Raw genomic sequence first — 27,947 nt, 5'->3', positions numbered from 1 at the left:
ACACAAATGAAGAAATCATCACAATAAAAAGACAGTACAGAGCAGGAAAATTGTCAAGGCTCTTTGTTTAGCTATGTGTTCAACACATTTTATTTTCAAAGTGAATATTTTTTATTTGACAATCAAGTATGCATAATTAAGGAGTAAAGATATATAAAAGAACAAAATAAGTAAAGACGGAACAACTAAAACTAAATTTACACCACTGATTTATTCAGATGTTCAAGGACAAACATACCTCGTATTCTAACAGTGTCATAACAAAATTACAAACTATCGTTTTTCTCAATATTAAATTTCGGTTCAAGGTAGTTATACATGATTTGATATCAGTAAGTTAAATACTGTTCATATGTTAGCAATTGTATACATGGTATTGTACTATTTATCTGTGTACACAATATGTGTGATATGGTTGTCTAATACTCGGATCAATGCGGTCTTTTTTGTGTATTTTGTGTAAATTCGCTGAGTATAATTGTTTAATCACTATTAATGTACCTTATTCCATGTCTTAATATTACTTTGTATTTGAGGCATCCGGAGAATTTGACATGTTTTTTTTAAATTATTTCTTAAACTTATACACACATTATTTGAATACAGACTTGTCACTGGTACATGGTTAGTCAACATATGCTGACCTTTAGGCTTTTCGAATACTTGTGTCAGGTTGCGGTCTGACTGACGTAAAACACACATTATTTTGTTCTTTTTTCAATTACTCAAATTTACAATTGTTTAAAAGTACTATAATTGAATATCCACTTACCCTTCCGGAACAACTGAGATCTATTAGGTTTGCTCAGTCTTTGGTTTTCTATAGTGTTTGTATAATGTTGTTTGTCTTTTTCTTTTTTAGCCATGGCGTAATAAGTTCATTTTCTACAGATGGGTTTGAATGTCCCTTTAATATCATTCGCCTCTCACATGGAAAAAAATCAAAACAGATAGGAATAAAAAATTATTTACAACCGCTCTAAATCATTGTATAAATGAAACAGATTATTTATCTTAAAATCAATCAAATATCTTCTGTTAGAACATTACAAATACCTATCATTAGCCCGGTATTTTGACTATAAATCAGTTAAATAGATAATGAAAATAGTTCGGAACATTTAACATAGAATTACAGTTTTCGTATCATCATAACTGAGGTTTTAGCTGCATTGCTGTTGAAGTCATTCCAGTACAGGTTGGTGTTAAATTTCTTATTGAGACCACTGTGACAACAGCTTTTATGCCACCATGGCCCATAGGAGTTAGCACATTTAGCATCATGTTGGTCGTTATCCTGGTCAAACGTTGAGAACTTCATCTCATTATGATAAACCATTTGATCACCTATATATCAATAATAAATAAATCATTAACTACAAATGACATAGAGTAAGTTGACATTTAAGTGAATATAACATGTAACTTGTAAAATAGTTTTGTCTTTTTTTTTAAATCTAAATTCTAGTATATTTTCTATTATCTATCAGTATTGAATCAAATATGAGAACAGTAAGAACAAATGATATGAATGAAACGTGTATATATTCTATTAAATTTATGCCACACCAATTAAATTTTACGGATTTTTCGACTCCAAAAATGGGACGAGCAAGCGATTTGAAAATTTTAATTAAAAAAAAATTGAAAATTTGCAAAGTTTTGAGGCGAAGTTTGAAAAGTAAAGGTCAGAGATTATAATTTTGGTTTGTAAACATAAAATAAAAGGTTTTGACAATATTGATCAAACAAGATGGTATAAATAAAGGCAACAGTAGTATACCGCTGTTCAAAACTCATAAATCCGTGGACAAAATACAAAATCGGGGTAACAAACTAAAACTGAGGGAAACGCATTAAATATAAGAGAACAACGACACAACATTAAAATGTAACACACACACACACACACATACACACACACAGAAACGGACTAAGCAATAGACAAAATCCTTTGAGAATAACAAATATAACATCAAAACCAAATACATGAATTTGGGATAGATAAGTACCGTGACACGTCTTATTGTAATGTAAATTCACACTCAAAAATATGAGAAAACAAACGACACAACGGAAACACAACGTTAAAATGTAACACACACAGAAACGAACTATAATATAACAATGGCCATATACCTGACTTGGTACAGGACATTTTTAAAGGAAAAAATGGTGGGTTGAACATGGTTTTGTGGCATGCCAAACCTCCCTCTTTTATGGTCATGTGAAATATAACATTAAAATGTCAACACAACACTACAGGACTACAATATAAATAAATAGGAGAACACAACTGACAAAGAAACACACGAATAATAGCTAACAAAAGGCAACAAGTTTAATTCTTTTTTTTTTTTTTAATTTTTATAAAATTTGATATACCACTTGTACTGTGACATTTCTTTCATTAATCATCTGCCGAAATGTGTTTTTTTCCTGTTTACCAAGACATAATTGAATTATTATGTTAACTGCTTTACGTGATCTGCGTTGAATTGTCATATGTCTTTCCTCCTTCTGACACCACATATGCCTTATAGCTAGGAACATGGCGACTGTCTTGCAAGAAGCAGAAACTGCGCATTATTCCAGAACACCTGAGTTCACCTCCACCTTTTTGGGTTTCGAGCTGTTGGTTGATATGCTTACATTTTAGTTTTTTTTGTTTTATATGTTGGTTGTCTGTGTCTCTGTAGTTTTAGTGTTCTCACTTTTGGTTTTTGTCTTTTTAGCACTTTGCATATAAATAAGATTGAGTATGAGTGCCTATGAGACAATTCTTCATCCAAGTCATAATCAGCTTTGGAGCAACTCCTCAATGTTATAACTATCCCTTTTATGGGGGTACTTTTCAAGTGATGGTACAAAAGTGCACATACTTATATTATTTGAAGAACCTTTCCAAAGAACTATATATCTATCTGGTAGTATATGGCCAACACATGTCCAAATATTTGTTCCTTAACTTTAATATAACTTCGTTATTATTAAACATAATTTGACATATATTTAAAACAAAATTGTTTTACATATGATGAATTTTACCACTTTGAAGTTACAAAATATAAGCTCTTTTTTCCTTTCTGCAACAGTAAAATGACCCATTGTCTAAGCAACAGACTCCTATATCAGGACAGGTGCATACACATGCAACGGTAATGGATAGATGTGTTCCGTCGGCAAATAATCTTTATTGCAGTTGAAAGCAACACTTCTAAATCTGCGTACTTTATTTTAACAACGAAAATTACGATGATTTGAAAGCGGAATCTATTAAAGTAAGGGGTAAGACATTCAATGTTAATATGCTGGGATCGCTATTTATCTATTTAATGTTTACAAAAAAACAGCGCGGGAAGATACACGATTACTTTTCGCATACGGGAAGCGGGAATATTCCCAAAAATTGTTTTCTTCCGTTTGATAAAATTAATTGCGTGGCCCGCTGAACAAGGAATTAAATTGGTGTGGCATAAGCATCATCAAATAAAGCAATTGCTGAAATTTATAAGTTTTCCATAGATATATGTAATATAACCTTGATGTACCAAAAGACGGCGTAAAACATTATGTTCAGGACAAAAGTTTCTTACGCAAGGTGTATAGATTAGGTCTTAAATGGACATCTATGAGAAAACCATGCAGATGGTGCTCCATGCAAAGTTGTTTGATTTTGATAAAACTTTGCTTACATGTTCAGATTGACCTTATATGAAAGTCATGCAAGTTTGAAGCCCTTACTCTGCTGGTAACCATGGCAACGATAGGGATTTAGGGTATTTCCCAGTTTATTTATAGATGCATTTACTGAAATGCATAGATTTCATGGATTTCTCAAATAGAAATAAATACTATAATACTTCTGAGTGTTTAAATACTTTAATATCACAGATAGGATGTGTATGAAGTATAAATCACATAATTTTATTAACCATAATGATATATATAGAAAATAAGGGCGTGGCAAAACACATAAAGTGATAAAAAATATGGCCTTTTCATCAAATCACACTAAAATAGACACTACAGCCCAAAAGTCGCTTTAATTTACCCTAAATTTCAGACATACATTGCATTTTCTTTGGTTCAAAATATTTTGAAGGGATTTCGGTTGCAAATTAATTTTATAGATTTTATTGATCATTTAGATAGCCTCCCCCTTTTTTTGGGGTATTTTCGCAATAAATTGAGGAAAGTCTCATATTTCAATTAAACCAAGCATTCAAAAATAAATACTTGAATTATACAGATTGTATTATGCAAAATAGGTAATTCAAATAGAAAATTCAAAGTGAAATGGATTTTTGTGTCACAAACAATAGTAAGCATCAGGCTTAAAACCGGGGGGAGCTGCCAAAGACAAATTTTTTTTGGTATTTTTCTTATTCCAAATTCCTTCAGTACACTTGTCCTTATTACTTTAAAGAGTAAAATCCTTTAATTTCTTCCTAGTAATCCTATTTTGGTTATTGCAGCTTGCTAATTACTAAAGTTTTATTCTGGTTACTCAAAAATGATATGAAATTTAATGTCAAGTTCATCATATTGAAAAATCTTAAGTATTGACATTCAGAATATGTGTTCTACAGGTAAACAAAGATAAGACAGTTGCAACCTTTTACTTGCATGCTGGTAACAATATAAGTCATTTTGATCATGAGTACCTGAGACAGTGATGATAAAATCTGAATTTCTATTGTACAAAGGGAGATAATCCAATAAAAATGTCGTTTTTTTAAAACCTTAAAATTGCATGTACATATTTATTTAAACTAACATACGCTTCATCAATTTAATAAAATACAAATATATCTCTATTAGGTTATCTGGTGAGAAAGTTAATATTGCAGTTGAGCATATACTATTCGTTTGCTTTTGTTGTAGTACTGTCTTAAATTCTCCTCGAAAAATGTCTAAATTCCTTTTAGCTTTGATATATTTATAAATATTTCAATCTGTTTAAATGATCAGAAATGTTATTTTATTTATACCATTAGTATTATATTTAACAATCAATGTAGATGATACAATAACACAAAATGATGCTTAAATGCAAGAATAAGATTACTATAAGCATACATAAAAGTTAATTCAAATTGACTTAGCAGCACAAGACAATTGTTGCATTAGGTATAAAATTTAGGGACGTATTAAATTATTTCCATACTATCTGATAAAGATTTACATACATGTAACTACATGAACTACGAAAGGTAATTTACTAACAATTCAATCAATAAAACTAGTTAGTCAATCTAAGTAACAATTTCTGACAAATGAAAATATTATAATGTTTATCAAATGGCCAAGTACAACTGTAATCTTCTTGATTGTCTTCAATATTGATGACCTTTTAATGCAGAAGTAATTTTTAGACTTCTTCTTTGCTGATGAGAAAGCCATTCTAATGGTGAGACAGTGAGAACACTCTAAGTCCTTGCAAATGTCTCTCTCTTCTCATTTGTGTTGCAACTGTGTGTTGACTTGGTAGTTGGTAAGACTTCGGCGAGATTCACATTGCTGTTTATTTCTTTTTTCAAAGCATATCCATGAGTTCCATTTCAATTTATTTTTATTTGAGCTTGCAATTTTTTAACACCAACAGGAAAAATCAAAGACAGATCAGAGCCTTATTCAAGTATCCGTAATACTATCCAAGTTTTTCTTCATCATAAACATGTTTATCAACAAAAATGTGTCCCAGCAATCAGTCTTGTTTCATGAACTCCAGTTATTTTTGGATCACCAAATGTCTGTAAAAAATAATAAGAAAACAATTGTTATCCATTAAATGATTGAAATTTCCTAAAAAAGAAATTAATTATTAACTTGGTCTTAGTGTAAATGTGTTTCGATTATCACAACTCTGACATTCCAGTACATAGAATAAGAAATAGAGTAAACTAGCTAAAAAGCTGCAGCAAACTTAATTTTAATGAAGTTAACTTTGCAGATTTCATCTTGTATTTAATTAATGACATTATGACAACACAAAAATAGGGAGATGAGTATTGATTACAAATGAGACAAATATCCACAAAAGATCAAATGAAATGAATGTAAGTCCCCTGTACAACCTTCAACAATGAGATTTAAACAGCTCAAGTACATTACAACGCAGAGATTGCACCTTAATGAGGTTGGTGGTGTTTGTATACCAAATATAGTCGACTAATGCATAAAGTATTAGCCAAAATAGACCATAACTCAAAAACTTAACTTTGACCACTGAATCATAAAAATGAGGTCAAGGTCAGATGACACCTGTCAGCTAGACATGTACACCTTACAATCATTCCATACAACAAATATAGTAGACCTATTGCATATATAGTATAAGAAAAACAGACCAAAACACAAAAACTTAACTATAACCACTGAACCATGAAAATGAGGTCAAGGTCAGATGACACCTGCCAGTTGGACATATACACCTTACAGTCCTTCCATACACCGAATATACTAGCCCTATTGCTTATAGTATCTCAGATATGGACTTGACCACCAAAACTTAACCTTGGTCACTGACCATGAAATGAGGTTGAGGTCAAGTGAAAACTGTATGATGGGCATGAGTACCTTGCAAGGTACGCACATACCAAATGTAGTTATCCAATTACTTATGATAAGAGAGAATTAAACAATACAAAAATTCTTAACTTTTTTTCAAGTGGTCTCTGAACCATGAAAATGAGGTCAAGGACATTGGACATGTGACTGATGGAAAGTTCGTAACATGAGGCATCTATATACAAAGTATGAAGCATCCAGGTCTTCTACCTTCTAAAATATAAAGCTTTTAAGAAGTTAGCTAACGCCGACGCCGGATCACTATCCCTATGTCAAGCTTTCTGCAACAAAAGGTGCAGGCTCGACAAAAAAATCAAACTAAGTTTAGTTCTGAATCCCTTATACCTTGATGTGGTTCAATTTAAAGCTTTTAAGACATGCCCGAAATTAGAAAAATATGACTACAATGCACTGTTTAATTTTGCATAATATCAAAGAACACCAATTATTCCATTGTTTTATCAAATCAAGTTTCACTTTATTTAGATTTAAACATATTTTATTTGCTCAAAGCAAAAAAGCAGCAGCCACAAGTAAAACATACTTAAAGTTTAACTTTGGACGCTTTTGACCCTTTAGCTGATATGGATCATTTAAAAACAAGCCAAAACATTTGAAATTTGTAAAACAATAAGCATTGAAAACAAATATATAATTAATTTTACAGCTAAATTCCAAAGGCATGTAAATCTAAGACTTTGGTTAGCTTGCATGGTTTGTTTGTATATTGTACAATTACAATTGGCATAACGTCCAATCAAATTTAAAAGTGCTCTTCAAGAAGATATCAACATTAATTACAAAGCTTGAATTAATATATATACAACGGAGCAAGCAAACCTTCCAAAGTTTTACTCTACATGCAGTAGGAAAATAGCTGTAATAATGCTTAAAGTGCTTTTTCAAAAATGAAAAATACAAATGTAGTCTTCAGGTTTACAATATACAAATGTATGCATGTATACTATAAATGAGAATCTGTCAAGCTGACAAGAACATATATATTTTTTTCTAGGTTTAATTCTAATAAAGAAAACAATTTCAATATTAATATGATGAGTAATGAAAATTTTGTTGTGTAAATTGTACTGATATGGCCCTTACATGCCTTAATTGATCATAAAATAAGAATTTGAGTGTTCTGTGTGTTATTTTTACTTTTTGTTTACCAGATTCAACTTTTAAAATTGAAGGGTTAATCTAATTTCTGAACATTTATCATGTTTTTACAATAATAAATGTAACTGGTCAATTTCCAATTTTTATATATGATTATATTTCACAAATAATGCCACAACACAGGTCATATTTGCTGTCTATTTAGTAGTCTCTTGTTATGACTTGTTTGATTCATTTTTTTATCAATTATATCATATATTTACCTATATGATCTCCTATCATACATGTATCTGCTTTCATTTTTATATTTTTTTTTTGCTTTTCCATCTTCAACATTAACCTGTTGATAAGAAATAAAATATTGTATATTTGTGCATTTGCATGATCAGTACAGTGAGTTACATCTACATGTATATGTACATTGTAAATTGAGTTGGCTTTATAAAATAATGCATTGGATCATTGAAAAAAAAAGTTTTGTAGATATGATAATTAATCTGTGTAAATGTCATAAATGCTACGATATCAATCACACCATCAAGTAATTCATTTCTTCAGTATTGTCATTTTGAATTTGTTTTATCTGAGTAATCTGTAATGTTATAATCTCATGTTGCCCGTTCTGTGCCCTTTAATTTGGATTAGTTTGTAAGCATATTCTATTCTTATTCTATTTTATTAACTGATAGAAGTAAATACATGTACAAGTTCTTTTCCCATGTTTATAACTGTGATACATGACCTTCACTTCGAAAATATAAAGAAAAAGATTCACAGTAACAAATATTTAGAGAGAAAAAACCAAGCTCATAGTCTGTAAAACATGTTTTTGAGTTTAAGAACCATATATTGAATCAATCTAGTTGCATTGTACAATGTAGTATCGGTGAAGGAATGAATAAAGACAGGAAATTCACAACTCTTCAGGAGCTATATTGTGACTTGAACAGTGTTTTATCAAAACCTTACAAAAATCTTTAGGTAAGGGATAAAAATAATGGTAGGTAAGGGTAGTGCGGTTAACACACATACTTTTTAGTTGGCCTAAATGTACAGTAGTTTTCGTTATGTTTATATACATTATTTTGTACGTGTTTCTTGTTATTCCTTTTTAGACCATTGGTTTTCCTGTTCAAAGGGTTTTACACTAGTAATTTTGGAGTCCTTTATTATTTTTATAGCTTGTTGTTCCGTGTGAGGCAAGGCTCTGTATTGAAGGCCATACATTGACCTATAATGGTTTACTTTTATAAATTGTTATTTGGATGAATACATGTAGGCACTCATACCACATCTTCCTATATCTATCTACTGAATGTTTACTATTTCAATGGGTTATATTTAAAAGCAGGGATTTGAAGCAACCATTAATTTTGAATTAGGCGAAAAAAACCTGAGTCAACGGACTCTTATTGACAATTTGGAAAACAAACTCAGGGCGAAATTTGTAATCGAATATATCTTTTACCATGATTATCATAAAGTTCAGAAGAATTCTAAATCATTATAAATGTATGTCAATGAAAATTAAATCAGTGTTTGCTTCCAGAAAATTATGTAAATACCCCCCCCCCCCCCTTTTCTCCCAAAGACAAATGGTCAATGCTCTTCTTCCTATATTTATGAGCTGATGTGATGTTTCTAAAGTAGGTCTTTTTATGGTGTCAAATTGCTTTTTCTAACCAAAAGAAATAAATAACACTTACCAGAACCAAATGAAACTGAAAGTTTTGCCTACGAATTTCCGTTGCTAGATTTGCAAGGGTCATGAAAGGATGACATCAACTCATTTTGTCTTCTTGTCCACTGCAATCCAACCTCTGTCCATGTTTGCAGCATATGCATTTAAAATTATGTTATGTGAGTCTGAAACCTAGACATGATTATCAGATAGTGAGTCTAGCCTCATGTCATGTCTAGACTATCTGATCAGGATCAGACTTATCCCAATGACAGTTGGAATGTCTTGGCCACATGGTTTACTATGTTTTTGTTACACTCTTTCAATGAAAATAAGTTTTTGGCTACACCATATTCATCAAAAATACCATTATTTTCTATCCTTTTGCACATTTGTTGATTTCCCTCCTTCTGTTATTGACAATAAATCTACCTTTTATTGTGAAGAGTTTTACAAAGGGAGATAATTTTAGGTATATTTTTCAGTTTTTCATCATTTATTTAAATAAGCTTACATCAATTTGCAATGAAAATCCCGTTAAGGAATAGTAGTTTGTAGTGAACCATAACGTTTAACAACATATTGTTTCAATTTGAGTGACTTTTGAGGTTTGATGGACATTTTCAGTACAGGCTGGATTCAAATTCTAGAAAAACACATTTATGTCAATAAAAATAAAAACAAAAATAAAGGTTGAAATAAGATAAAAATTACAGTTTATTTTAGTAGAAAGTCTGAATTTTAAGGTAAAACTGTTTTTTTTGTCATATAATACTTTGAACTATTAAAAAAAAGAAAAAAAAAATGTCCATTTTCAACAACATTTTTCAGCAAATTTGGTACTTTAATAGAATTGCCCTGTATTCACATATTTTGAGATAAATTGTCAATTTTTATACATAGAACTATTAGATGTACTTAATACTTTACTAGGAAGCCAAAATCAGCTGAAAACTCCACAACCCCTTTCATAATTTTTTTTGGATTTTGCATGGTTTTCTCGTAGACATCCATTTAATTATTTACCTGCATTTCCACTATAATCCCCAATCGTAAGTTTATACTTCGACTCTGCATCACCAACTACAAACGTTTTATACACAGCATACTTCTTTTTATGGGACAGATCCATTAGGTCTATTCTCAGTTCATATTTACCACTGGATGTCAGGCTGTGAATGTGTTTGTTTCCTTTTAATATATATGATACACATGATACAGCAGCGTTAAAACAAATCAAGGAAATATTTCTTTATTGTCCGTGTCAAATAACTTTACGTTAATTACATGATAGTAAACTACATACTAGAGATTTCAAATAGAATGACAAAAAAAACATAGCATAACAAATATACAACCATTATTTGGACTTGTTTTTTGAATAAGCACATATATACCATGCCTATCATACCAGCAATTTGATGGTTTTGATTATGAAAGGTATTTTTAACGCCACATTAAACTGATTTTCTCTTTATTGTATATTGTATATATGTTATGGGGGAAATATTTAGAAAGATGTTTACAGAAATAACGACACCAGAGTTTGTCAGAATTTTTCTCTTTATATAAGTTTAAAATTGAGATAAACTTATTCCTTCCATGAAATTCCTTCATTTTTCATTTGTTATAAAAATGTATTTAGAAAAACTTCCCTTTATATGTTGTTTTTTAGATGTAAGGCGCGTTCGATAAGGTATTATTCTGTAATAATGTGTTTTACGGGAATACTATCGATGTCCAAATAGTCCAAGCAAACAGTTATCGTCCTTTGTAGAAATCTTTTTGGCTTTATACGGCTAAAATAAGCAATGTAAAGCAGTTTGCCTTTTAGGCCTAAGAGGCATGCTAACTTTCTATCTGGCAGCTTTTTTGGTCCTGATATTTGTGTTTCTATGCTTAGATCAAATTTCATTAACCATTTATGAGCTCTGAATATAGAGAAAAGTATATTAACACAGAACAAAAGTGGAGAACATTTTTGTATTCATGCATGTCATGGCCCTGGTTAAACGGCCTGTTTGATGTATGTAAAATGTGAACAGCTTTGTACATAAAATCTGTAGTCCATCACTAAATGTGTAAAAAAAAACATTTTACAATGCAACTGTGAGTGAAAAAAGTGGACATCAGACCATACTGTCTTTCAAAATATTAAAATACAAGAGTCCTTTTGCAATTAGACTTCTTGTGTCGTGATAGCTTAGCATAGAAATGAGCAAAAAGTAATAAGTTTTCATTTCTAATATCTTCTCTGTGCATTTTATATGTCAATATGGGCTACGTCCTAAATCGACTCTAAATAATTCTCAGTATTACATGGCCAAAGATCATTTTATACTCATGTGGTATGCTTTTTGTAACTTTTATGTATATCTAAAGTACATTTAATATATATGAAAGAATAATATAGGGTTAAAAAAACTTCACAAACTTCAAATTGGATAACAAAAGTGCATGTTCATGTAAGGCTTCCCTGAATTGAAAAATCTCTATTTTCAGACATGGGATGATATAAATTTGACTTATTTTAAATGAGTGTTCAAATGTTTTTAATACTTAATATATAATATTTAAGAGCAGTTAAAAAGCAAATTTTGTCAAAATTTCAAATATTAACCAAATTTTGGACCAAAATCTTGACAGTTAAAGAAATTTGATTTAAACGTAAAACATAAACTTCCAAATGTCAATACTAAAATGACCCTAGTTTCTTTAATATATGTCCTATTGCCATGAAACTTAGCCAACTATCTCATATTACCCTAAGCCTAGGTTATGCAAAGTTTTATTAAGACTAGTGAAGTCTTTCTGTCCTATTTGGTCGGTCCAAGAACACAGTTATCCTCCTTGGGTTTTCGTTGTCTACGAATATAGTCCGTTATGTGAACAGTGTATAACTGCCTTTTTTAATTGATTCACTTTCCAAATTTATTTCTTGATATTTAATGCATGAAATTTGTAACTCAATAATCAAAATTAAACCTCAAACCAGCAGCATCACTGAAATATATTGATTAAATGCGCACTAGAAATACAATTTCATGGGGAAATTCCATACAAAAAGTCATGATTATTTTTCATATTTTATAACAGTATGTGAGGTATCAAGAATATCATCTACTGCAACTTTTTTGCAATTCATATTTGCAATTAAACGCCTATGTATATGAATTAAATAATTGCCACAAGATGCAAACAGAGTCTATCAGGTGTAGTTTAAGAAATAAATATAATATGGGTCAAGTGAAAAGACAAGCTAATGATCGGTGCATTTGATTACTGGAAACTGAATAAATTAATCTCTTCAAATGTTGTTGTCAATGAAATCCTTCCAAATTTAATAACTAAATAAGTGAAGCATGAAAAAGTAGTTTGTGTTAATTTTTCAAAAGCATACATTCCAATAAAGTATTTGTATTCAACGGGACAAAAGATTATGCAATTAATTCTCCCCTCTATCACATTTTAATGCAATAGGACAAGATACGGTCAGATAGGTTGGTTATATCTAGTAATGTAATTTTATTAGAAAGGAGTAGGTCCGGTAAGGACCGATTTTAGCCTCAAATTTCAGGTTCATCTGACGAAAGATTTTGACCACTTTTTAAAGACTTAAATGGCTATTTCAGTTGATTCAATTAGTTTATGTGAAAGATTTTTAACTGTTTTAGTCGTTAAAAACGATATGATTCAAGCTCAAATATGAAAAGTCTACCAAATATGCTGAAAAATGTCACTTTTCAGATGGTTTTTGTCAAAAATGAAAGTGGCCGCATCCGTGTTCATCATCAACCTTTATATATGTTATGTATTATCATCAAATACAACTTACATTTCAATATTAAGGATGAACACGAATGCGGCCTAATTTGTTTTACACGAAAACCGTCTAAAAATGTACTAAAATGCGAGAATTGCGAAGATTTCAGTAGTTTAGCATGACTTAATGGAGCTAGTGCCCGATATATGTGCATTGTACGGTCAAAAACAGCCCATATTAATGTAGCAGAAGCATTTTACTGTCCAATAAATAACTTAAAAATGACATTTTAACAATTTTGTAATACTGCTATATTTTGGGACCAAAAAGGGATCTTACTGGACCTACTCCTTTCTAATAATACCTAATAATGCTTACAACGCAACATATTCATCTACGCGTATAAAGCTACTTTTCTTCATTTATTCGGTAAGTCTTTTAGATGGCGTTCTTTTGAAATTCATTACAGTTTACACCAAGTCCTCGAAAAAAGTTCTTATTACAATGGTAACCAAACATATAGCAATAGTTGTGTCAAGCAATTCAAATTAGAGTATGCAATACTATCAATTGGCAAATCCATTCCTTTATGTTTTTGTGTAAAAATATTAGATAAAATGACATCCTTTTAAATTTTATTCAGTGCGAAAATGTAATCACCAGAGGGGCAACGAGGGGACATTCAAAAACGTAATTTGTAAACAAACATGAAAAACTGACATAGCTGTAGCAAACAGATAGGCAAATAAACAAACAAACAGGGAGAAACAACAGTACATCAACCATAACTTAGAATGTTAAAAAACAAAAGACTGAGCAACACGAACAAAACCAAGAACTGGGTGTGAGCTCAGGTGCTCCGAGAGGGTAAGCAGATCCTGCTTCACATATGACACCCGACGTAAGGCCAAAAGCTTCTTTTGGTACATTGGGTGTGTTTCAAGCATTGGCGTACTGACAGGATATTTTGATCCAGTGATAGATCAGTAACTTTTTTAATATTATTTCCTTTACATGTACGTACCTAGCCAGTATTCGCCATCAACATTTCCAAACCCATTCTCGTAATCTTTCCAATTTCTCTGAAAATTGACAGACCCATCTAATCTTCTTTGGATTATCTGGAGTAGATTACAATTAATACAAATGAGAGGTTAAACTACTCTAAACCAGGTTTAGTGTTCGCTACTTTTTCTTAATGCCTTCATCCAATCAGGAATATGACAGTTGTTATCCATTCGTATGATGTGTGTCAATAAAGGCAACCGCAGTAAACCGCTGTTCGAAAGTCATCGATTGAGAGAAAACATATCCGGGTTACAATCTAAAACTGCGGAAACACATCAACTATAAAAAGAAAACAACGAAGCAACAGAAACACTGATATGTGCAACAAAAAAAAATTTCGTCATTGACAATTAACAGCAAGTAAACATAACAACTGTGTATGTTCAAATTGTGTGGAATATTTAAATGTTTCAAATGTTTTTTAATTCAAAATTCATATCGATAGTAATTGTTTTATGAAAGATTTGATTGTATTCAATTGAAAAAGAAATAACTTATTACTTGAGGATATCAATTTCACTATACATGCTATACACGCGTTTGTTTCTAGATCAAGTTAGTTCTGTTAGAGAGAGTCGAAATATAACAAAGAAAATTTCAAATTTTAAAGAAGTAATCAAACTGACAGCGCCATGACAAAAATGTAAAGTGACCAAAAGCTTTAAAAGACCAACGACAATATACAAAAAAGTAAAATCACAAAAATACTGAACTTAGAGGAAAACTAATTCGGAAAGTCCATAATCACATGGCAAAATCAAATAACAAAACTCATCAAAAACGAATGGACAAGAACTGTCATATTCCTGACTTGGTACAGGCATTTTCAAATGTAGAAAATGGTGGATTAAACCCTCTTACTTTGATGACAGTCTCATCAAATTCCGTTATATTTACATTGATGCGTTATATTAAGTAAACAGACACAATAAATAAAATAGTCAAAATATGGGTACATCAGTCATCATTGTATAACAATTTTAAAAGGAACAATTTAAAAGAACACAAAAACATCTATCTACAAACACATTCATTGATTTGTGTGTCTGACGTCAGAGCATTTTATACATCACATAGATTTGTCGTTCAATGTGCATACAAACAATTTTAAAATTTACATAGGCAATGTTATCATATAGGGTTAAAAAATCAAAAGTATGTAAGAATAAATTTCAGAAATAGACCGAGATTGAAAATAGTCCAAAAGTTATATATAGAATTTATAAGAATCCACAAATAGTTAATTCCCCTAAAAGACAATAATGAAAATAAAAGACTGAGTAACAATAACACAACCAGAAACCGGATGTTCTCCGTGTGAAACATACCCATCTGCATCTGTTGAACATATGTTCAAATATTTGACAAAAAAGAAATTAAAATGAATAACTTAAAGACGGCTAACGCACAATGAATAACACGTTATTCTTTTAAAAAGATGTATATTATATAGTTCGTGTTGAATATGAAATATAAATAAAAAAATATTTTGGCACAAATCTTAATGTTCTATTCGCGATAGTTTTTTATTATCAAGGAGATCGTATGAACGATGAAAATATATCAGGACAAAGATGCAGGTAAGAAAACTCATATGTAAAGGCATCCATTCACTCTTATTGGTTACGAAATGGAGAAAACATCACCTGAATGTACACAACGCATAAATGACTAGCACGTGCATTTTACATTTAATTCTGTTATAGACACGATGAAATAGTTGAAAAAGAGGGACGAACGATACCAAAGGGACAGTCAAACTCATAAATCGAAAATAAACTGACAACGCCATGGCTAAAAATGAAAAAGACAAACAGATAAACAAAAGTCCACATGACACATCATAGACAACTTAAGAATAAACAACACGAACCCCACCAAAAACTAGGGGTGATTTCAGGTCTGCTCCACATGTGGCACCCGTCGTGTTGCTTATGTGATAACAACAATTGTGTGTGTCACATTCCTGATTGATTCAATAATGTTATATAAAACATAAGATACATAAGGATTGCGACCTTCATTATTGCGATTTTGTCATTTTAGACTAAAAGACTATTTTCAGTTTTACATATTGCGAAATATTCTGTTTACTTAATATAAAAACTTTCAAAATACGACTTTAAATTCTGGCGATTTTATCCTGTCGTAATTTTAAGCAATAATTTTTGAATTTTCAGTAATCGATTTAAAATTTATTATTGAGAATTTCATCCATTTAATGAAGACCAATGATAAAGTGTATGTGTTCAGACAAGGGTCTATTTAAATATTATATTTTTAAAACTTACAGTCCAACCTCCACCATCTGTAGTCATATCACAATAAACTTTGACCTCAGATTTGTCAGGATATATCGGGTATACATCAGAGTGGGATATATATTTTTGCAGTTCAGAACAATCCTTTGCAGTTTGTATCGCACATACCCCCGAAGCTATGATATAAATACAAAGTACAAATGTATTGGTATGTATACATGTGATACTAATATATTCATGAATCGTTTTGCTAAATAATATTACGAAATAAAAAAAATAGCAATTATCTTATCTATTAAAAAATCTGTTAATGTCTCATTCTTCAGATGTACCACAATGGTATGTTATTCCTCTCATTTGATAAAAATATAGATGATAATCTAATTATTTTACAATATGCTTTAAGTCCTCAATTTATATACAACTCAAAGTTTAATTATCGGATTTCCTCTTTTGGGAAAGTCTATGATTCATTTCCCTTAGGGAGAGATGTGTTTTGTATCCTACTAAAATGTGTGCACTTTGACTAAGTGATCAGAAACATTTTTTAAATAACAGTAGTATGCCGCTGTTCGAAACTCATAAATCGATTGAGAAAAAAAATCCGGGTTACAAACCAAAAGTAAAGGAATATTGTAACTAATATTGTTCGCATATATCGAAATCAAAACATGTGCATTAGCTATTCGTTAGAATATTGCTGAGTTGTAAAAACCACAACCAATACTTAAACATGTATTTGTTTGTCAAAATTTACTCTAAATTTTAAAGCGTACTAAACAGCTTGAAAAGGTGTGATGTTGATGTTAAACACGGGGCGCTGTCTTATAATATTGTAGAGTTTTAAAAGACAAAAACTTTATTTACTTATAGGTAAGACAATACTTGGTCATGTTTTATGAAGATGTTAGCCCATGTCAAAGTCAAGGGCTTAAATCTTCCTAAAACATGACCAAGTATTGTCTGACCAATTTAGAACATACATGTATTCACACTTTCGAGTGACCTTACAAAATTCGACTTTCCCATTGTAATATTCTAACCTAAATAATAGTTCACTTTTTATAATGAAGTGAATGTCAAACAAAGGTAATGGTCATTTCAATAGATGAAATGAAATAGCATTGACAAAGTCTGTAAGGACCAAAATGATATATTGTTTTATATTCTGCTTTAGGTAAAATTTAACATTTATGTATCTTCAAATTTTGTTATTTTAAAAAACACAATGTTATATAAATCCCCTTTTTGATTTTATTTTTAAATTATAAAATTCACTGTATAGATATTTGATTTCAGACCATTCAACATTAGAAGCTTACTTTTTATTGATAAATTAACATGTATTGTGTTTTTTGAAGAAAAATCCTTTATATATCAGTAGTCTGGCGTTGTTTTCTTAAAAGAAAAAAAAATAATAATTCATGATCACTCAAATGTCGGGATATAAATTAAATATTTTAACTACATTGGTACCCCCAATTTCATTTTTTTTTTTATTTATTCTATATAATTATGTGTACCATTAGAAAATGTACGAAAATTTTCAAAATTCAAAATGTTTTTGTTTTAAACTTTTTTCTTCATCATTAATTAGAAAACTTTTTTTCCCAAGGAAAATGCCTCAGGGGATTGAACACTTCGTTAGTGCTGTTTTTAAGAGTCCACTTTCATAATTAACATACAATGAAAAGTCATTCATGTATACCATTTCATAGTGCATGGAAAGCCATGTACTATGAAAATAGAGGCGAAAAAAACTGACTTTTCATTGAGTATGTTCTCAACATAAATTTTATCATACATTTAAATGAACACGTTTATCAAATCATGATATTTGTAATTACTTGATATCAACTTTTGTTATTTATTTTCAACATAAAAACTAATTAAATCAAATAAATCGATATGACATCTAGTCATTAACCATTTGCATTCGTTATTGTTTTACGGATACACATTTAAACTTAATCTTGATAAGCATTCAATAGTTCTAACTTACCTTTTACGTCCCGTGTCAACATTCTGAGCATTTCGGAAACTTGTTTTTTTCCTCCATCTTCTGAAGAAAAAAAATATTTTATACTTTTGCCGTTAGGAAATTCAAGATTATTACGCAACTAACCACAATACGTAATAATCTAATATCGAATTTCCAAAATATCTACCTGAAAAGTAGAAATCCAAGAGATAACAAGTTTACATTCTCCTTCAATTCATTATTGCAAACCATGCCTACTCTAGTTTGGATGTGGTATTATCGCTTATGCGACGAATAATTTCGGGACACCAAATGTTACCACCTTTACATGAGGGAGTGGGAGCAGGACCTTTTTCGGGACGTCGGGATTAGGTGTTTTTATGCTCGGGATTGATCCTTTCGGGATCCGGGAATTCTTTTTTTCGAATTTCGGGATGACTTTAAATATAGATAGTGAAACTGGTTTTGAAAACCATGAAAAACAAATGGCCAAAGTAAGATTCTCGCTGTAGAAGAGAAATTTGCATAGTCTGATGTCGATCTTTCATTTTCATTTATTTTGACGATTATTCGTTAATTTTTCCTTTTTTAAGCTCGTCGTTTATCGTCTCATTTCTGTTGATATCATTGAGTTCGTTTGTTTTCTCTCTTGAATATATTCTCCCTGGATCAATAATTGTTTGTTTATACAAAATAGGTTTACCTTATTGATGCCTGTCTACAAATTCCCTGAAGTTGCTGAAAACTTTACACCTTTTGTTATATCATGTATTATCATAACATATCTTCGTTATGTATCTTTGTTTACATAATAACAAAATGGAAATACCTGTAAGAATCAACTTAATGTCTTCCTTTAGCTTTCCTTTCATTTGGACAATTTCTTTGTACACTTCCATTTCTTGAAAAGACAACAGTAGAATTAGAGCATACAACCATACACACAAACAAACATGGTTTACTTTTATAAATTGTTACTTGGATGGAGAGTTATCTCATTTGCACTCATACCACATCTCCTATATCTCTGGTTTGTAAAAGTGATATGATGTAGGCATGCATAACTATTTGATTAAATTTCTGTTCTCTTTATGTAATACATATATATATATTATATATTACTTCAATGTAAACTTAATACTTTTGTGTTAACATTTGTCTTATTTTAACACATATTTGCATTTTATATGTTTTTTCTGTACTTACTGTTGAGAATATTCTGCGTGTCTTTCTTTATATCGTTTTCACTAATGTTATGGTTTTCTGGTAGACAGGTTTCTATAATAAAAAAAAGTTTCCAAATACATTGGTTAAAAGAAATTATTTTCAAATTAATATTTTTATATCATTCTAATTTTTTTAAATGTATAAACTAAAAAAAAATTTAAAAAAAATGTTTACATTGCGACCTATACTTATGCACATTTATAAATAAAATAGAAATAAGATGTGAATTGGGTAACTGTTTTCTTCACCAACATATTTGTATATAAAAAAGAAAATGATATACACCACTATTGTCTTCTTAAAAAGAAATGTCATTATGGGAAGGACTGTATATAGTTTGCACATAAATCTTACTAATATTTAGTTTTAATGACAAAATTTTAGAAAGGATACAGTTACATGCTTGCTGTAAAAATGAGGGATGTAATTATGTGTTACAAAGTCTTATTTTTGTCAGTTAATTGTTAAACCCATCATAGATACTAGGATTGAAATTTTGTATACGCGCCAGACGCCCGCGTTGTCTCCCAACGACTCGATAGTGACGCTCGAATTAACAAAAGCTAAAAAGGCAGAATATAGTACGAAGTTGAAGAGCATTGTAAAATATATAATAAAATTCCAATAACTCCTATACAGATTGTAATTTCCAAGTGATTGTATTATTTGGTCAACTGCAAATGAATCAATAAATCCCACTAAGTTGATTGTACGAGTATACGTCAAATAGTTTCTGGATCAGTTGCATTTATAAGGTGACAGTACTACAAGCAATAGTCAAAGTTCAAAACACTCTAGTAAAATAGATGAGATCTTAATTTCAAATTGTCTTAAATATAACACTTATCTACTGATAGTTGGTTAATAACATAGTTTAAATATACATATACAAACACGTAGAGTAATGTCAATTATCTATTATATATATATGTATATATGTAATCGCTTCAAGATATTACCCTTTGCCTTTCAATCCTTTTTTATTCTTTCAGCAAAATCTGGCAGTTGGGTAGTGTAATCAAACAGTCGTTATCTTTCATGATTGATATATCTACTAATTAAGCTATCTCATCCGTTTTGCTTGAAATTAAAAGGGTAGTATACTTTATCGAAAAAAAGTTTCTTCTGCATCTCAAATTGTGTATAATGATTCAAAATTATAAAATAAGAGTAATCAAATTGTCTTTTTAAAGAACAGATAGACTTATTTTTGTTGTATTCATTTTTAAAATTTATCAGTTATCAACTTTTTACTTGTTTGGCTTAATAGATATTTTGATATGAGCGTCACTGATGAGTCTTGTGTAGACGAAACGCGGGTCTGGGGTACTAAATTATAATCCTGGTACCTTTGATAACTATTATCATATAAATGCTAACTATACGTTATGTAACACAAATTTATACATATTTTATAAAAAACAGTGTTCGCTATACATGCTAGACCCTAGTCCGTAATCGCATTGCAGATTTAAACATGTTTAATAAACTTAATTTTTGTCTAACTGATAAAAAATAAGGTCGAGGTTTTCGTTACTACAAATTTGTAAAAAAAAAAATTAACCAAATTCTTTCACGGATAAAATGATTAAGTTTGGAAGATTGACTTATCTTATGTAAATAGGATATCGCATCATTTTTTTACAATGATATTGTTTGTGAAGACCGTAATTTTAGATACGATCCATGTAATCGTATTGACCATTCGAACACCCTTATTTTAAGTTGTTCAAGAGTTATCAATTAAATAAGTAGGAAAATATTTCGGTATTGTTTGAAAGGAAGGTTTGAACGCACTTTGATTTTGGTTTGGAATATTAAAGCATAAGTAGATATGTATCGCTATATATGTACAGTTAAGACTTATCCTCGTGTTTACACTATATGTACTGGAAAACATGATTTGTTCTTAGCTTCAATTGACTTTTCACTAGTTGTAAGTAACTGCAAGAACTCCAATTTGCTTAATTTCGTATTATATAAATATATATCTTCCTTCCGGTCTTTAAACCTAAGCTGTTGATTTTAACAGTCTGTGCTGTTAAATAACTGTCCGAGTTAAATGGAGGATTGAGTGATAACCTTGCCACTATCTTAATATGCGTGTCCTAAGTCAGGAAACTGTAGTTTCGTGATTGTTATTGGTTCGTATCTTTCATATTTGTTTTAGTCAATATTTGTGTTATAATTTAGTCGTTATTTTAAATGTTATCACATTTCGTTGCTTTTACAACCGATTGTACGGTATGGATAATTCATTGGTGAAGTATCTATGGCTGTCTATAACATGTATAACTGCTTACATATATCATAACTGTTTACTTCAAAGACGTCAAGGTATAATTCTAACATGATGTCCCTTATACGCTTTTAGTACACACCCGTGGTAAAATATGAATACATTGTTTGTACTGTTGCGATCATACTCGTACGTCGTGTGCTTTCTTTGTTGTGAATGAGCTACCCGACATCATAACAAGATGACGTCGGAATATAAGCATTTTACGGGAAAAAACAAGCTAGTGAAACCAAAGATCATCACAACAGGAAACGTAAACAAACGATTCTAAAATGTGTTATATAAGCCATTCTTGTATACATATAAGACATATAAGTAAATAATCATTTAAATTCTTCCAAAACCTATGAACTATGTTATTGTAACTAGTTTAAGCATGTCACTAATTCTGTTTGCTCCAGTCTTTTACGTCAATTTAATATTGCGTTCATTTATAAATAATGCAAATAATGCCTTCACCTTGACCGCTTCGATCCAAAACAATGGCCGTATTTGTCCTATTAGAATCGAAATAATTCATGGGGCTTGAATATATCGTGATTTTACCACGGATTGGCTCTTTATGACAAATATTTTACCCTGAGTGATATATGCAAGCCCCATGAATTATTTCTTAATTCAATAAAGGCAACAGTAGTATACCGCTGTTCAAAATTCATAAATCGATAGAGAGAAAAAAAGATCGGGTTACACGCTGAAACTGAGGGAAACGTATTAAACATAAGAGAACTACGACACAACAGAGACATAACACCGAAATGTAACACATTTTCAAATTCATTTTAGAAGATATTGAACCTGTTTTCAGATTGTGTTCTTTGTTTATATATGTAAAATGACGTGTAGATATAATCTTTCAAAGTAATGATGGGATAGATAGCATAGTAATGTTGATCTTTATTTCTTTTTGTCAGCGGCTTTGTCTTTAAGAGTTATTTTCTTACAAAAAGTACTACTTTTTAGATGTTTTTGTTGGTTTATTTTCAGAATTCACAATCAACAAAACGAATTTTGATGTTTTTTTGCACAATTGCATATAAGGCAATACAAAAACAGACAAGTATGACAGTACTCAAACAAAATGTCAAAGTCTTATAAATCTCGCAAACAATTAAAATGCATCACATATACGTCCAAATCTAATGGCATAAAATCAAATGAGTATTAGTGCTTTCTATTAAATGGATGAGTACGAGGTGTTACATAATTATCATAACTATCATAGTTATCTACTACAAGTAAAAGCCCTTTAACATCAGTACAAATGATCAATATTATACGGGTTTACTTCACATGATGGTAAACTATAGTAACATGCATGAGTGCTTCTGTTCATAACGTTTCATTGTTAGATCAAGTATTGCAAATCACTGATATACAGTTGTCAAACATATTAGTATAGCATGTTTTAAAAACGTCATGCCAAGTGTTAAACAATTCAACCTTGAGAAAAAAATGGCTTGATCCTGCACAAGGCAAAACACAAACCCTCTCCCTATCAGTGGTATAACAGTTCGACATAAGAACAAACTCAAAAAATCATTTGTTAGTAACTTTACTCATCAGCTCGTTACAAAATAATAATAAAATGAAAAGAAAAAGGAGACAGCGTACAGGTCTCAGTTACTGTAAACTACTTCAAAGCCAATTACAACTAATGTACTTGATCCAGAAAGTTTTGAAATACACCAATACATGAACATCAATATAATTCATCGACGCAGATGCCATCGTTCCATCATAGACCCATTGCTTATGATTAAGTTATATGTCAAATGAGGTCAATTGCAAGTCTATAATCAACTTCATTGTAATAAGTAGTTATGCGACGTTTCATTTGAATGTCATCTAGATGGATTTTATGTCAATTTTTATGTTTAGTTTCATAACAAAAACGTAGGTAGCGCAAGCCAATTCATTGACTGATGGAAAAGACGAAATCACATGGTTTAAATCTGATTTACATCTTTTTTCATTGAATCTATGACATGAATTCAAACAAATCTGAAACAAAAATGCGCTATCATACTAGTGCGCATGCTTATCTATCTATTCGAATTACACCCCAGTTCTATTGTTCTACTTCATAGCTTCTAATTGTGAAACACGTGTTAATTGAAAAGATCTATTGTTACGAATAACAATGGATTTTGACCACAGGCGGTGACAAGCGGGGTTTCTGGAAACCCCTGCTTCTACATCCAGCAAAAAAGTACATTGTTATTCGTAACAATAGAAATTTATTATTCTTTAATAACATGAACATAAGAAATTACTAATAATAGAGTTCACTACAAATTGTTTCAAGATATTAAAAAAAAACACTTTAGGAAATTCCAATAGCGAAAAAAAAAATTAAGCATCTACTTTGAATACAAAAATAATCCTTTAATTACTCCTTTGCTGAAAGAATTATTTTTTACCCTAGTCATATGTCTCTATTCTAAAGCATTGATCTTTTTTTAAAGGGGGATCACAACTCTCGGACCACCCCACCCCTCGTTATCCAGTGGCCGATCCGGGGTAGGGGTTCCGCGGGTTGAACCTGATTTATAAGATCAATGTATTTGACTGATTGAAACCCCAGCCCTTTCTGTTGAATTGGGACCCCAGCTGGATCATCTCCTGCCCTCAAAAGAGAGAGTTACAAAATATTAAATCCGTATATTTGTATGCTGAGCGTTTCTGGTAGTAGGGTTTCTATTGCAGACACACTTATCCCTTTGTAGGTCCGAATATGAATTTTTATTTATTCTCGAGAAAAAGGGGGCTTTTTTCTATAAAACCGTAAGATAGAAAATATAGTTATGATTACCTTTATTAAACTGATACAGGCAAGTTCTTTGGGTTGTAATATTGCCTTTATCTTTGGTCTCTTCTACCAAGTCTAACGCTTGCCAAAAAATGTCGTCCGTCTCATACCCTTCCATATTGACCACTGCATACAGGGAGCATGACGTATTTTTTGTTACACGATACGGCCAACCTTGACCTGCTGATCCATATTAACTCATGGATTAAATAGGAATATGCAAAACAACCTTGACATTGGTAAAATATACTCACCTGTCAAATTTTGAACGAAGATAATAAAAAAAAGGTTACTAGTGGGATTTCATGTAATAAAAAAAAATTATAAATCATGGTTTGATATTGTCAATACAATACATACTATTTTTTTTTTTTTCATTTAATAATCAATGTTAACAATATAGAGTTTAGAATGGGGTGTAAGTTAGTTATACACCTCGGGATAAGGCGTGTCTGGATAAGAAGCCCCTCCGGCCTCCGGCCGACGGGGTTTCTTATCCAGACACACCTTTCCCTCGGTGTATAACTATTACTGAATAGGTATGTTTAAATGGTCAAAATACAAACGACAGGTGACTTCGAGGGTTCTGGCACGAAATGCTGATTATTATATTATTTTTTTTTGTGCATTGCATAATTGTTTATTAATTCCCTGTGAGTTAGTCGTTCAAATGCAGAACAAAAAGAATAGCACACATTCAAAACCTGTAAATACGTTTGCATTAGTAATTTTAACAAACAAAATTAGCAACTGACCTTGTAATTCATACATAATATTCTCCACCATTGAATCTTTGTCAGATAATTTTAGCGCCTCATTTATTTCTACAAAATAAAATGAAAAAAACAAGTTCCAGTTTGTATGTTTTGTTGATGAATTATCAGTTATTGTAGTTTGTTGATGCTGATGCTAAATGAAACATTATTTGAACATTTATGTAGATATAAAATTTTATATCCCTTTTTGCATATATCAAAGAAATTATAACAAAAGATTCTCACCTTCTAGAAGAAGAAACCACATGCTCAGTTCTATAATTTGACTTTTTGATATAGTGAAGATGTTCTGTCACCTAAATGACTTGTATTACAGTAATTGCTTGCATTTCATTCATCCAAGAGAAATTGAGCTAAACGATTCTACTGAAACTAAGAGGTATGCTCCTTACCATTTGTGGGTCTTCAACCAACAAAAACTTCCGGCACACGGAGGCGAGCTAATGATAACCCCGAATCAATAATGTATACAAGTTCGGCTAAATAGAAGCCACTCTACACACCGAAACAATTGAATGGACCAAAGTTTTTAAAATATACAGGACATATAAACCGTAGAGTTTTTTTTAAGACGTGAGAAAGGCGAAATAAGTGTCGAGGTTAATCTAGTTTTGTAAGCTATCATACCTCCCCAATTCGTCTAAGTAAGATTAAATAAACAAACGCACAGCAATACGCGCAATAGAACTCAGATTAAAACAAGTCTCAGTTCGATGAGAGAATAGTTAACAGACAAAACTAATCTGACACTGATCTACATTAAAACGAAAACGGAATAGAAGTTGTTATTGACAAGTCAGCTCCAGACCTTAATTTTATAGATCGAAATATATTGTGCTCATCATATAGAAAGCAATACAATTCATATCGTAAGTGCTCTAGTATGAAGCCCATCATAAATAATACGAGAAGAACATAATCCGGATCTTACAAAGAACTGGTTTTATTTCTGTATTTCCAGGGCTAAGAACCTATGAGTAAACGAATATTGTTCCAAAAATGACATCTTTAATAACTTGACAACAGTATAGTAGCAATATCCCTTACAAATAAAGGTTCAAAAGTTTCATTAGCTGGTGAATGATAACACGTTGGTACTTTGTATAGAATATGTCGATGATAAAAGATGGAATGTAAAATACTTAAACGTATAAAATGTCTGTAAGTTAATTTATATTTACGAATAATGTCCTTGGTCCGATGCTTAAATGCAGTAAAAGTGGTGACAAGTTTGTGATATTGTAACCCTAATGTTATTTTTTCAGTCATACAGATATTGCTATCGTTAAAACACGTTACACACAAAAGCGAATCGAGCAAATTGAAATATACAAATTCCACACTTTGGTGACAAGGACAATGTACTTTGTATAATAATATAGAATATGCCGATAAAACATAAGAATGTAAAATACTTAAACGTATGAGATGTCTGTAAGTTAAAATGCACACAATGGTGACAAGAACACGTCACCATCTTATAACGGATAAGTAATACTAGGACATAAAAGTCATCTTTGTATCGTAGTTTAGTATTACATCATCGATTATTTTCAAGTAAAAATGTAGAGGAAGTAATCATATCAATAAAGTTTTAAATAACACAGTGCTTATGTTTATCATTCTTAAAGTAGATTGATATAAAAATAAGGAGATGTGGTATGACTGTCATTTTGTGTCCGATAAAGATAATAATATTATAGGTACCTTCATTCCTAATAGAATCTAACAGTTTCACTTGTCCTTGCTCCTTCAAAATATCATTTATTCCCTGCATGGTCATATTTCTGATAAAGTTTATGGTCGAGTTTTCGTCAAATGATATTTTAAAGATATCCTTTATTTGTTCTTGCACAGCATTTTGAATCGTTTCCCTCATAAGTGTTCTGATGTAAACTTTTATTTTCCGGTTAATGGTTGGTATCTAGCATGGCAACCAGAGGTGCTCCTTTGTCGCTTATCAGAGGAATAGACAATGGCCCGGAATCTTTGGTGACTGCTCCTGATGCTGTTACATAGATATCACCAGACCAGACCAAACAGGAAGCAACTACTATAACAAGTACATTTAATGTCCTATAGCACGTCATTATCCCAAGTGATTATCGAGGTATTTTTTTCTGAATCCTACTCTTTAAGTATATAAAATAAGCACTTACTATCTTCACTTTATAAAACTTACAAAAATAAAATTCAGAAACAGTGCAAGTCTATTCACTTTATGTATTTATATTTTTCACAAAACTAGAAACAGCTGCAGTTTCTCTGATGAATAAAATGATAACAAGTAATTAAAACCTCTTGTAAACATTTATCTCTTTAAATAAAGATAAGGAAATGATCGTGATATGTCTTAGAGAAAATAAAGGTGATTAAGATTTGCTGAA

The 27,947-nt window shown here is 30.9% G+C and overlaps 1 protein-coding gene and 1 long non-coding RNA gene across 2 annotated transcripts; both read right to left on the bottom strand.

Moving 5' to 3' along the window:
* Window position 1: 1 nt before the first annotated feature.
* On the bottom strand, window positions 2-27,829 carry LOC139498189 (fibrinogen-like protein A). Its single transcript, XM_071286539.1, has 9 exons — window positions 27,268-27,829; window positions 25,540-25,608; window positions 19,653-19,724; window positions 19,276-19,347; window positions 18,468-18,527; window positions 16,496-16,641; window positions 14,161-14,257; window positions 10,400-10,564; window positions 2-1,347 (listed from the first exon to the last, which is right to left on the bottom strand). Exons 1-9 carry the CDS (start codon window positions 27,437-27,439, stop codon window positions 1,133-1,135), a joined length of 1,068 nt encoding a protein of 355 aa, XP_071142640.1. The 5' UTR covers window positions 27,440-27,829; the 3' UTR covers window positions 2-1,132.
* Window positions 3,867-10,391, bottom strand: LOC139498194 (uncharacterized). Its single transcript, XR_011657843.1, has 3 exons — window positions 9,399-10,391; window positions 7,956-8,032; window positions 3,867-5,756 (listed from the first exon to the last, which is right to left on the bottom strand). It is a non-coding gene; the product is annotated as an uncharacterized lncRNA (long non-coding RNA).
* Window positions 27,830-27,947: the final 118 nt, after the last annotated feature.

This window comes from Mytilus edulis, chromosome 12 (genome assembly GCF_963676685.1).
Source record: "Mytilus edulis chromosome 12, xbMytEdul2.2, whole genome shotgun sequence".
NCBI lineage: Eukaryota > Metazoa > Mollusca > Bivalvia > Mytilida > Mytilidae > Mytilus > Mytilus edulis.
Note: the sequence above shows the minus strand (reverse complement) of the source record. Positions and strands in the feature narration are given on the sequence as shown.

Bases quoted from the DNA above. Each gene is read 5' to 3' on its own strand.
- LOC139498189 (XM_071286539.1), bottom strand. From the start codon at position 27,439: ATGAGGGAAACGATTCAAAATGCTGTGCAAGAACAAATAAAGGATATC. The intron at 19,348-19,652 runs GTAAGTACAGAA...TGTCTTTTCAAG, and splicing joins CACGCAGAATATTCTCAACA to AAATGGAAGTGTACAAAGAA. The intron at 16,642-18,467 runs GTAAGTTAGAAC...TTTATATCATAG, and splicing joins GTTGACACGGGACGTAAAAG to CTTCGGGGGTATGTGCGATA.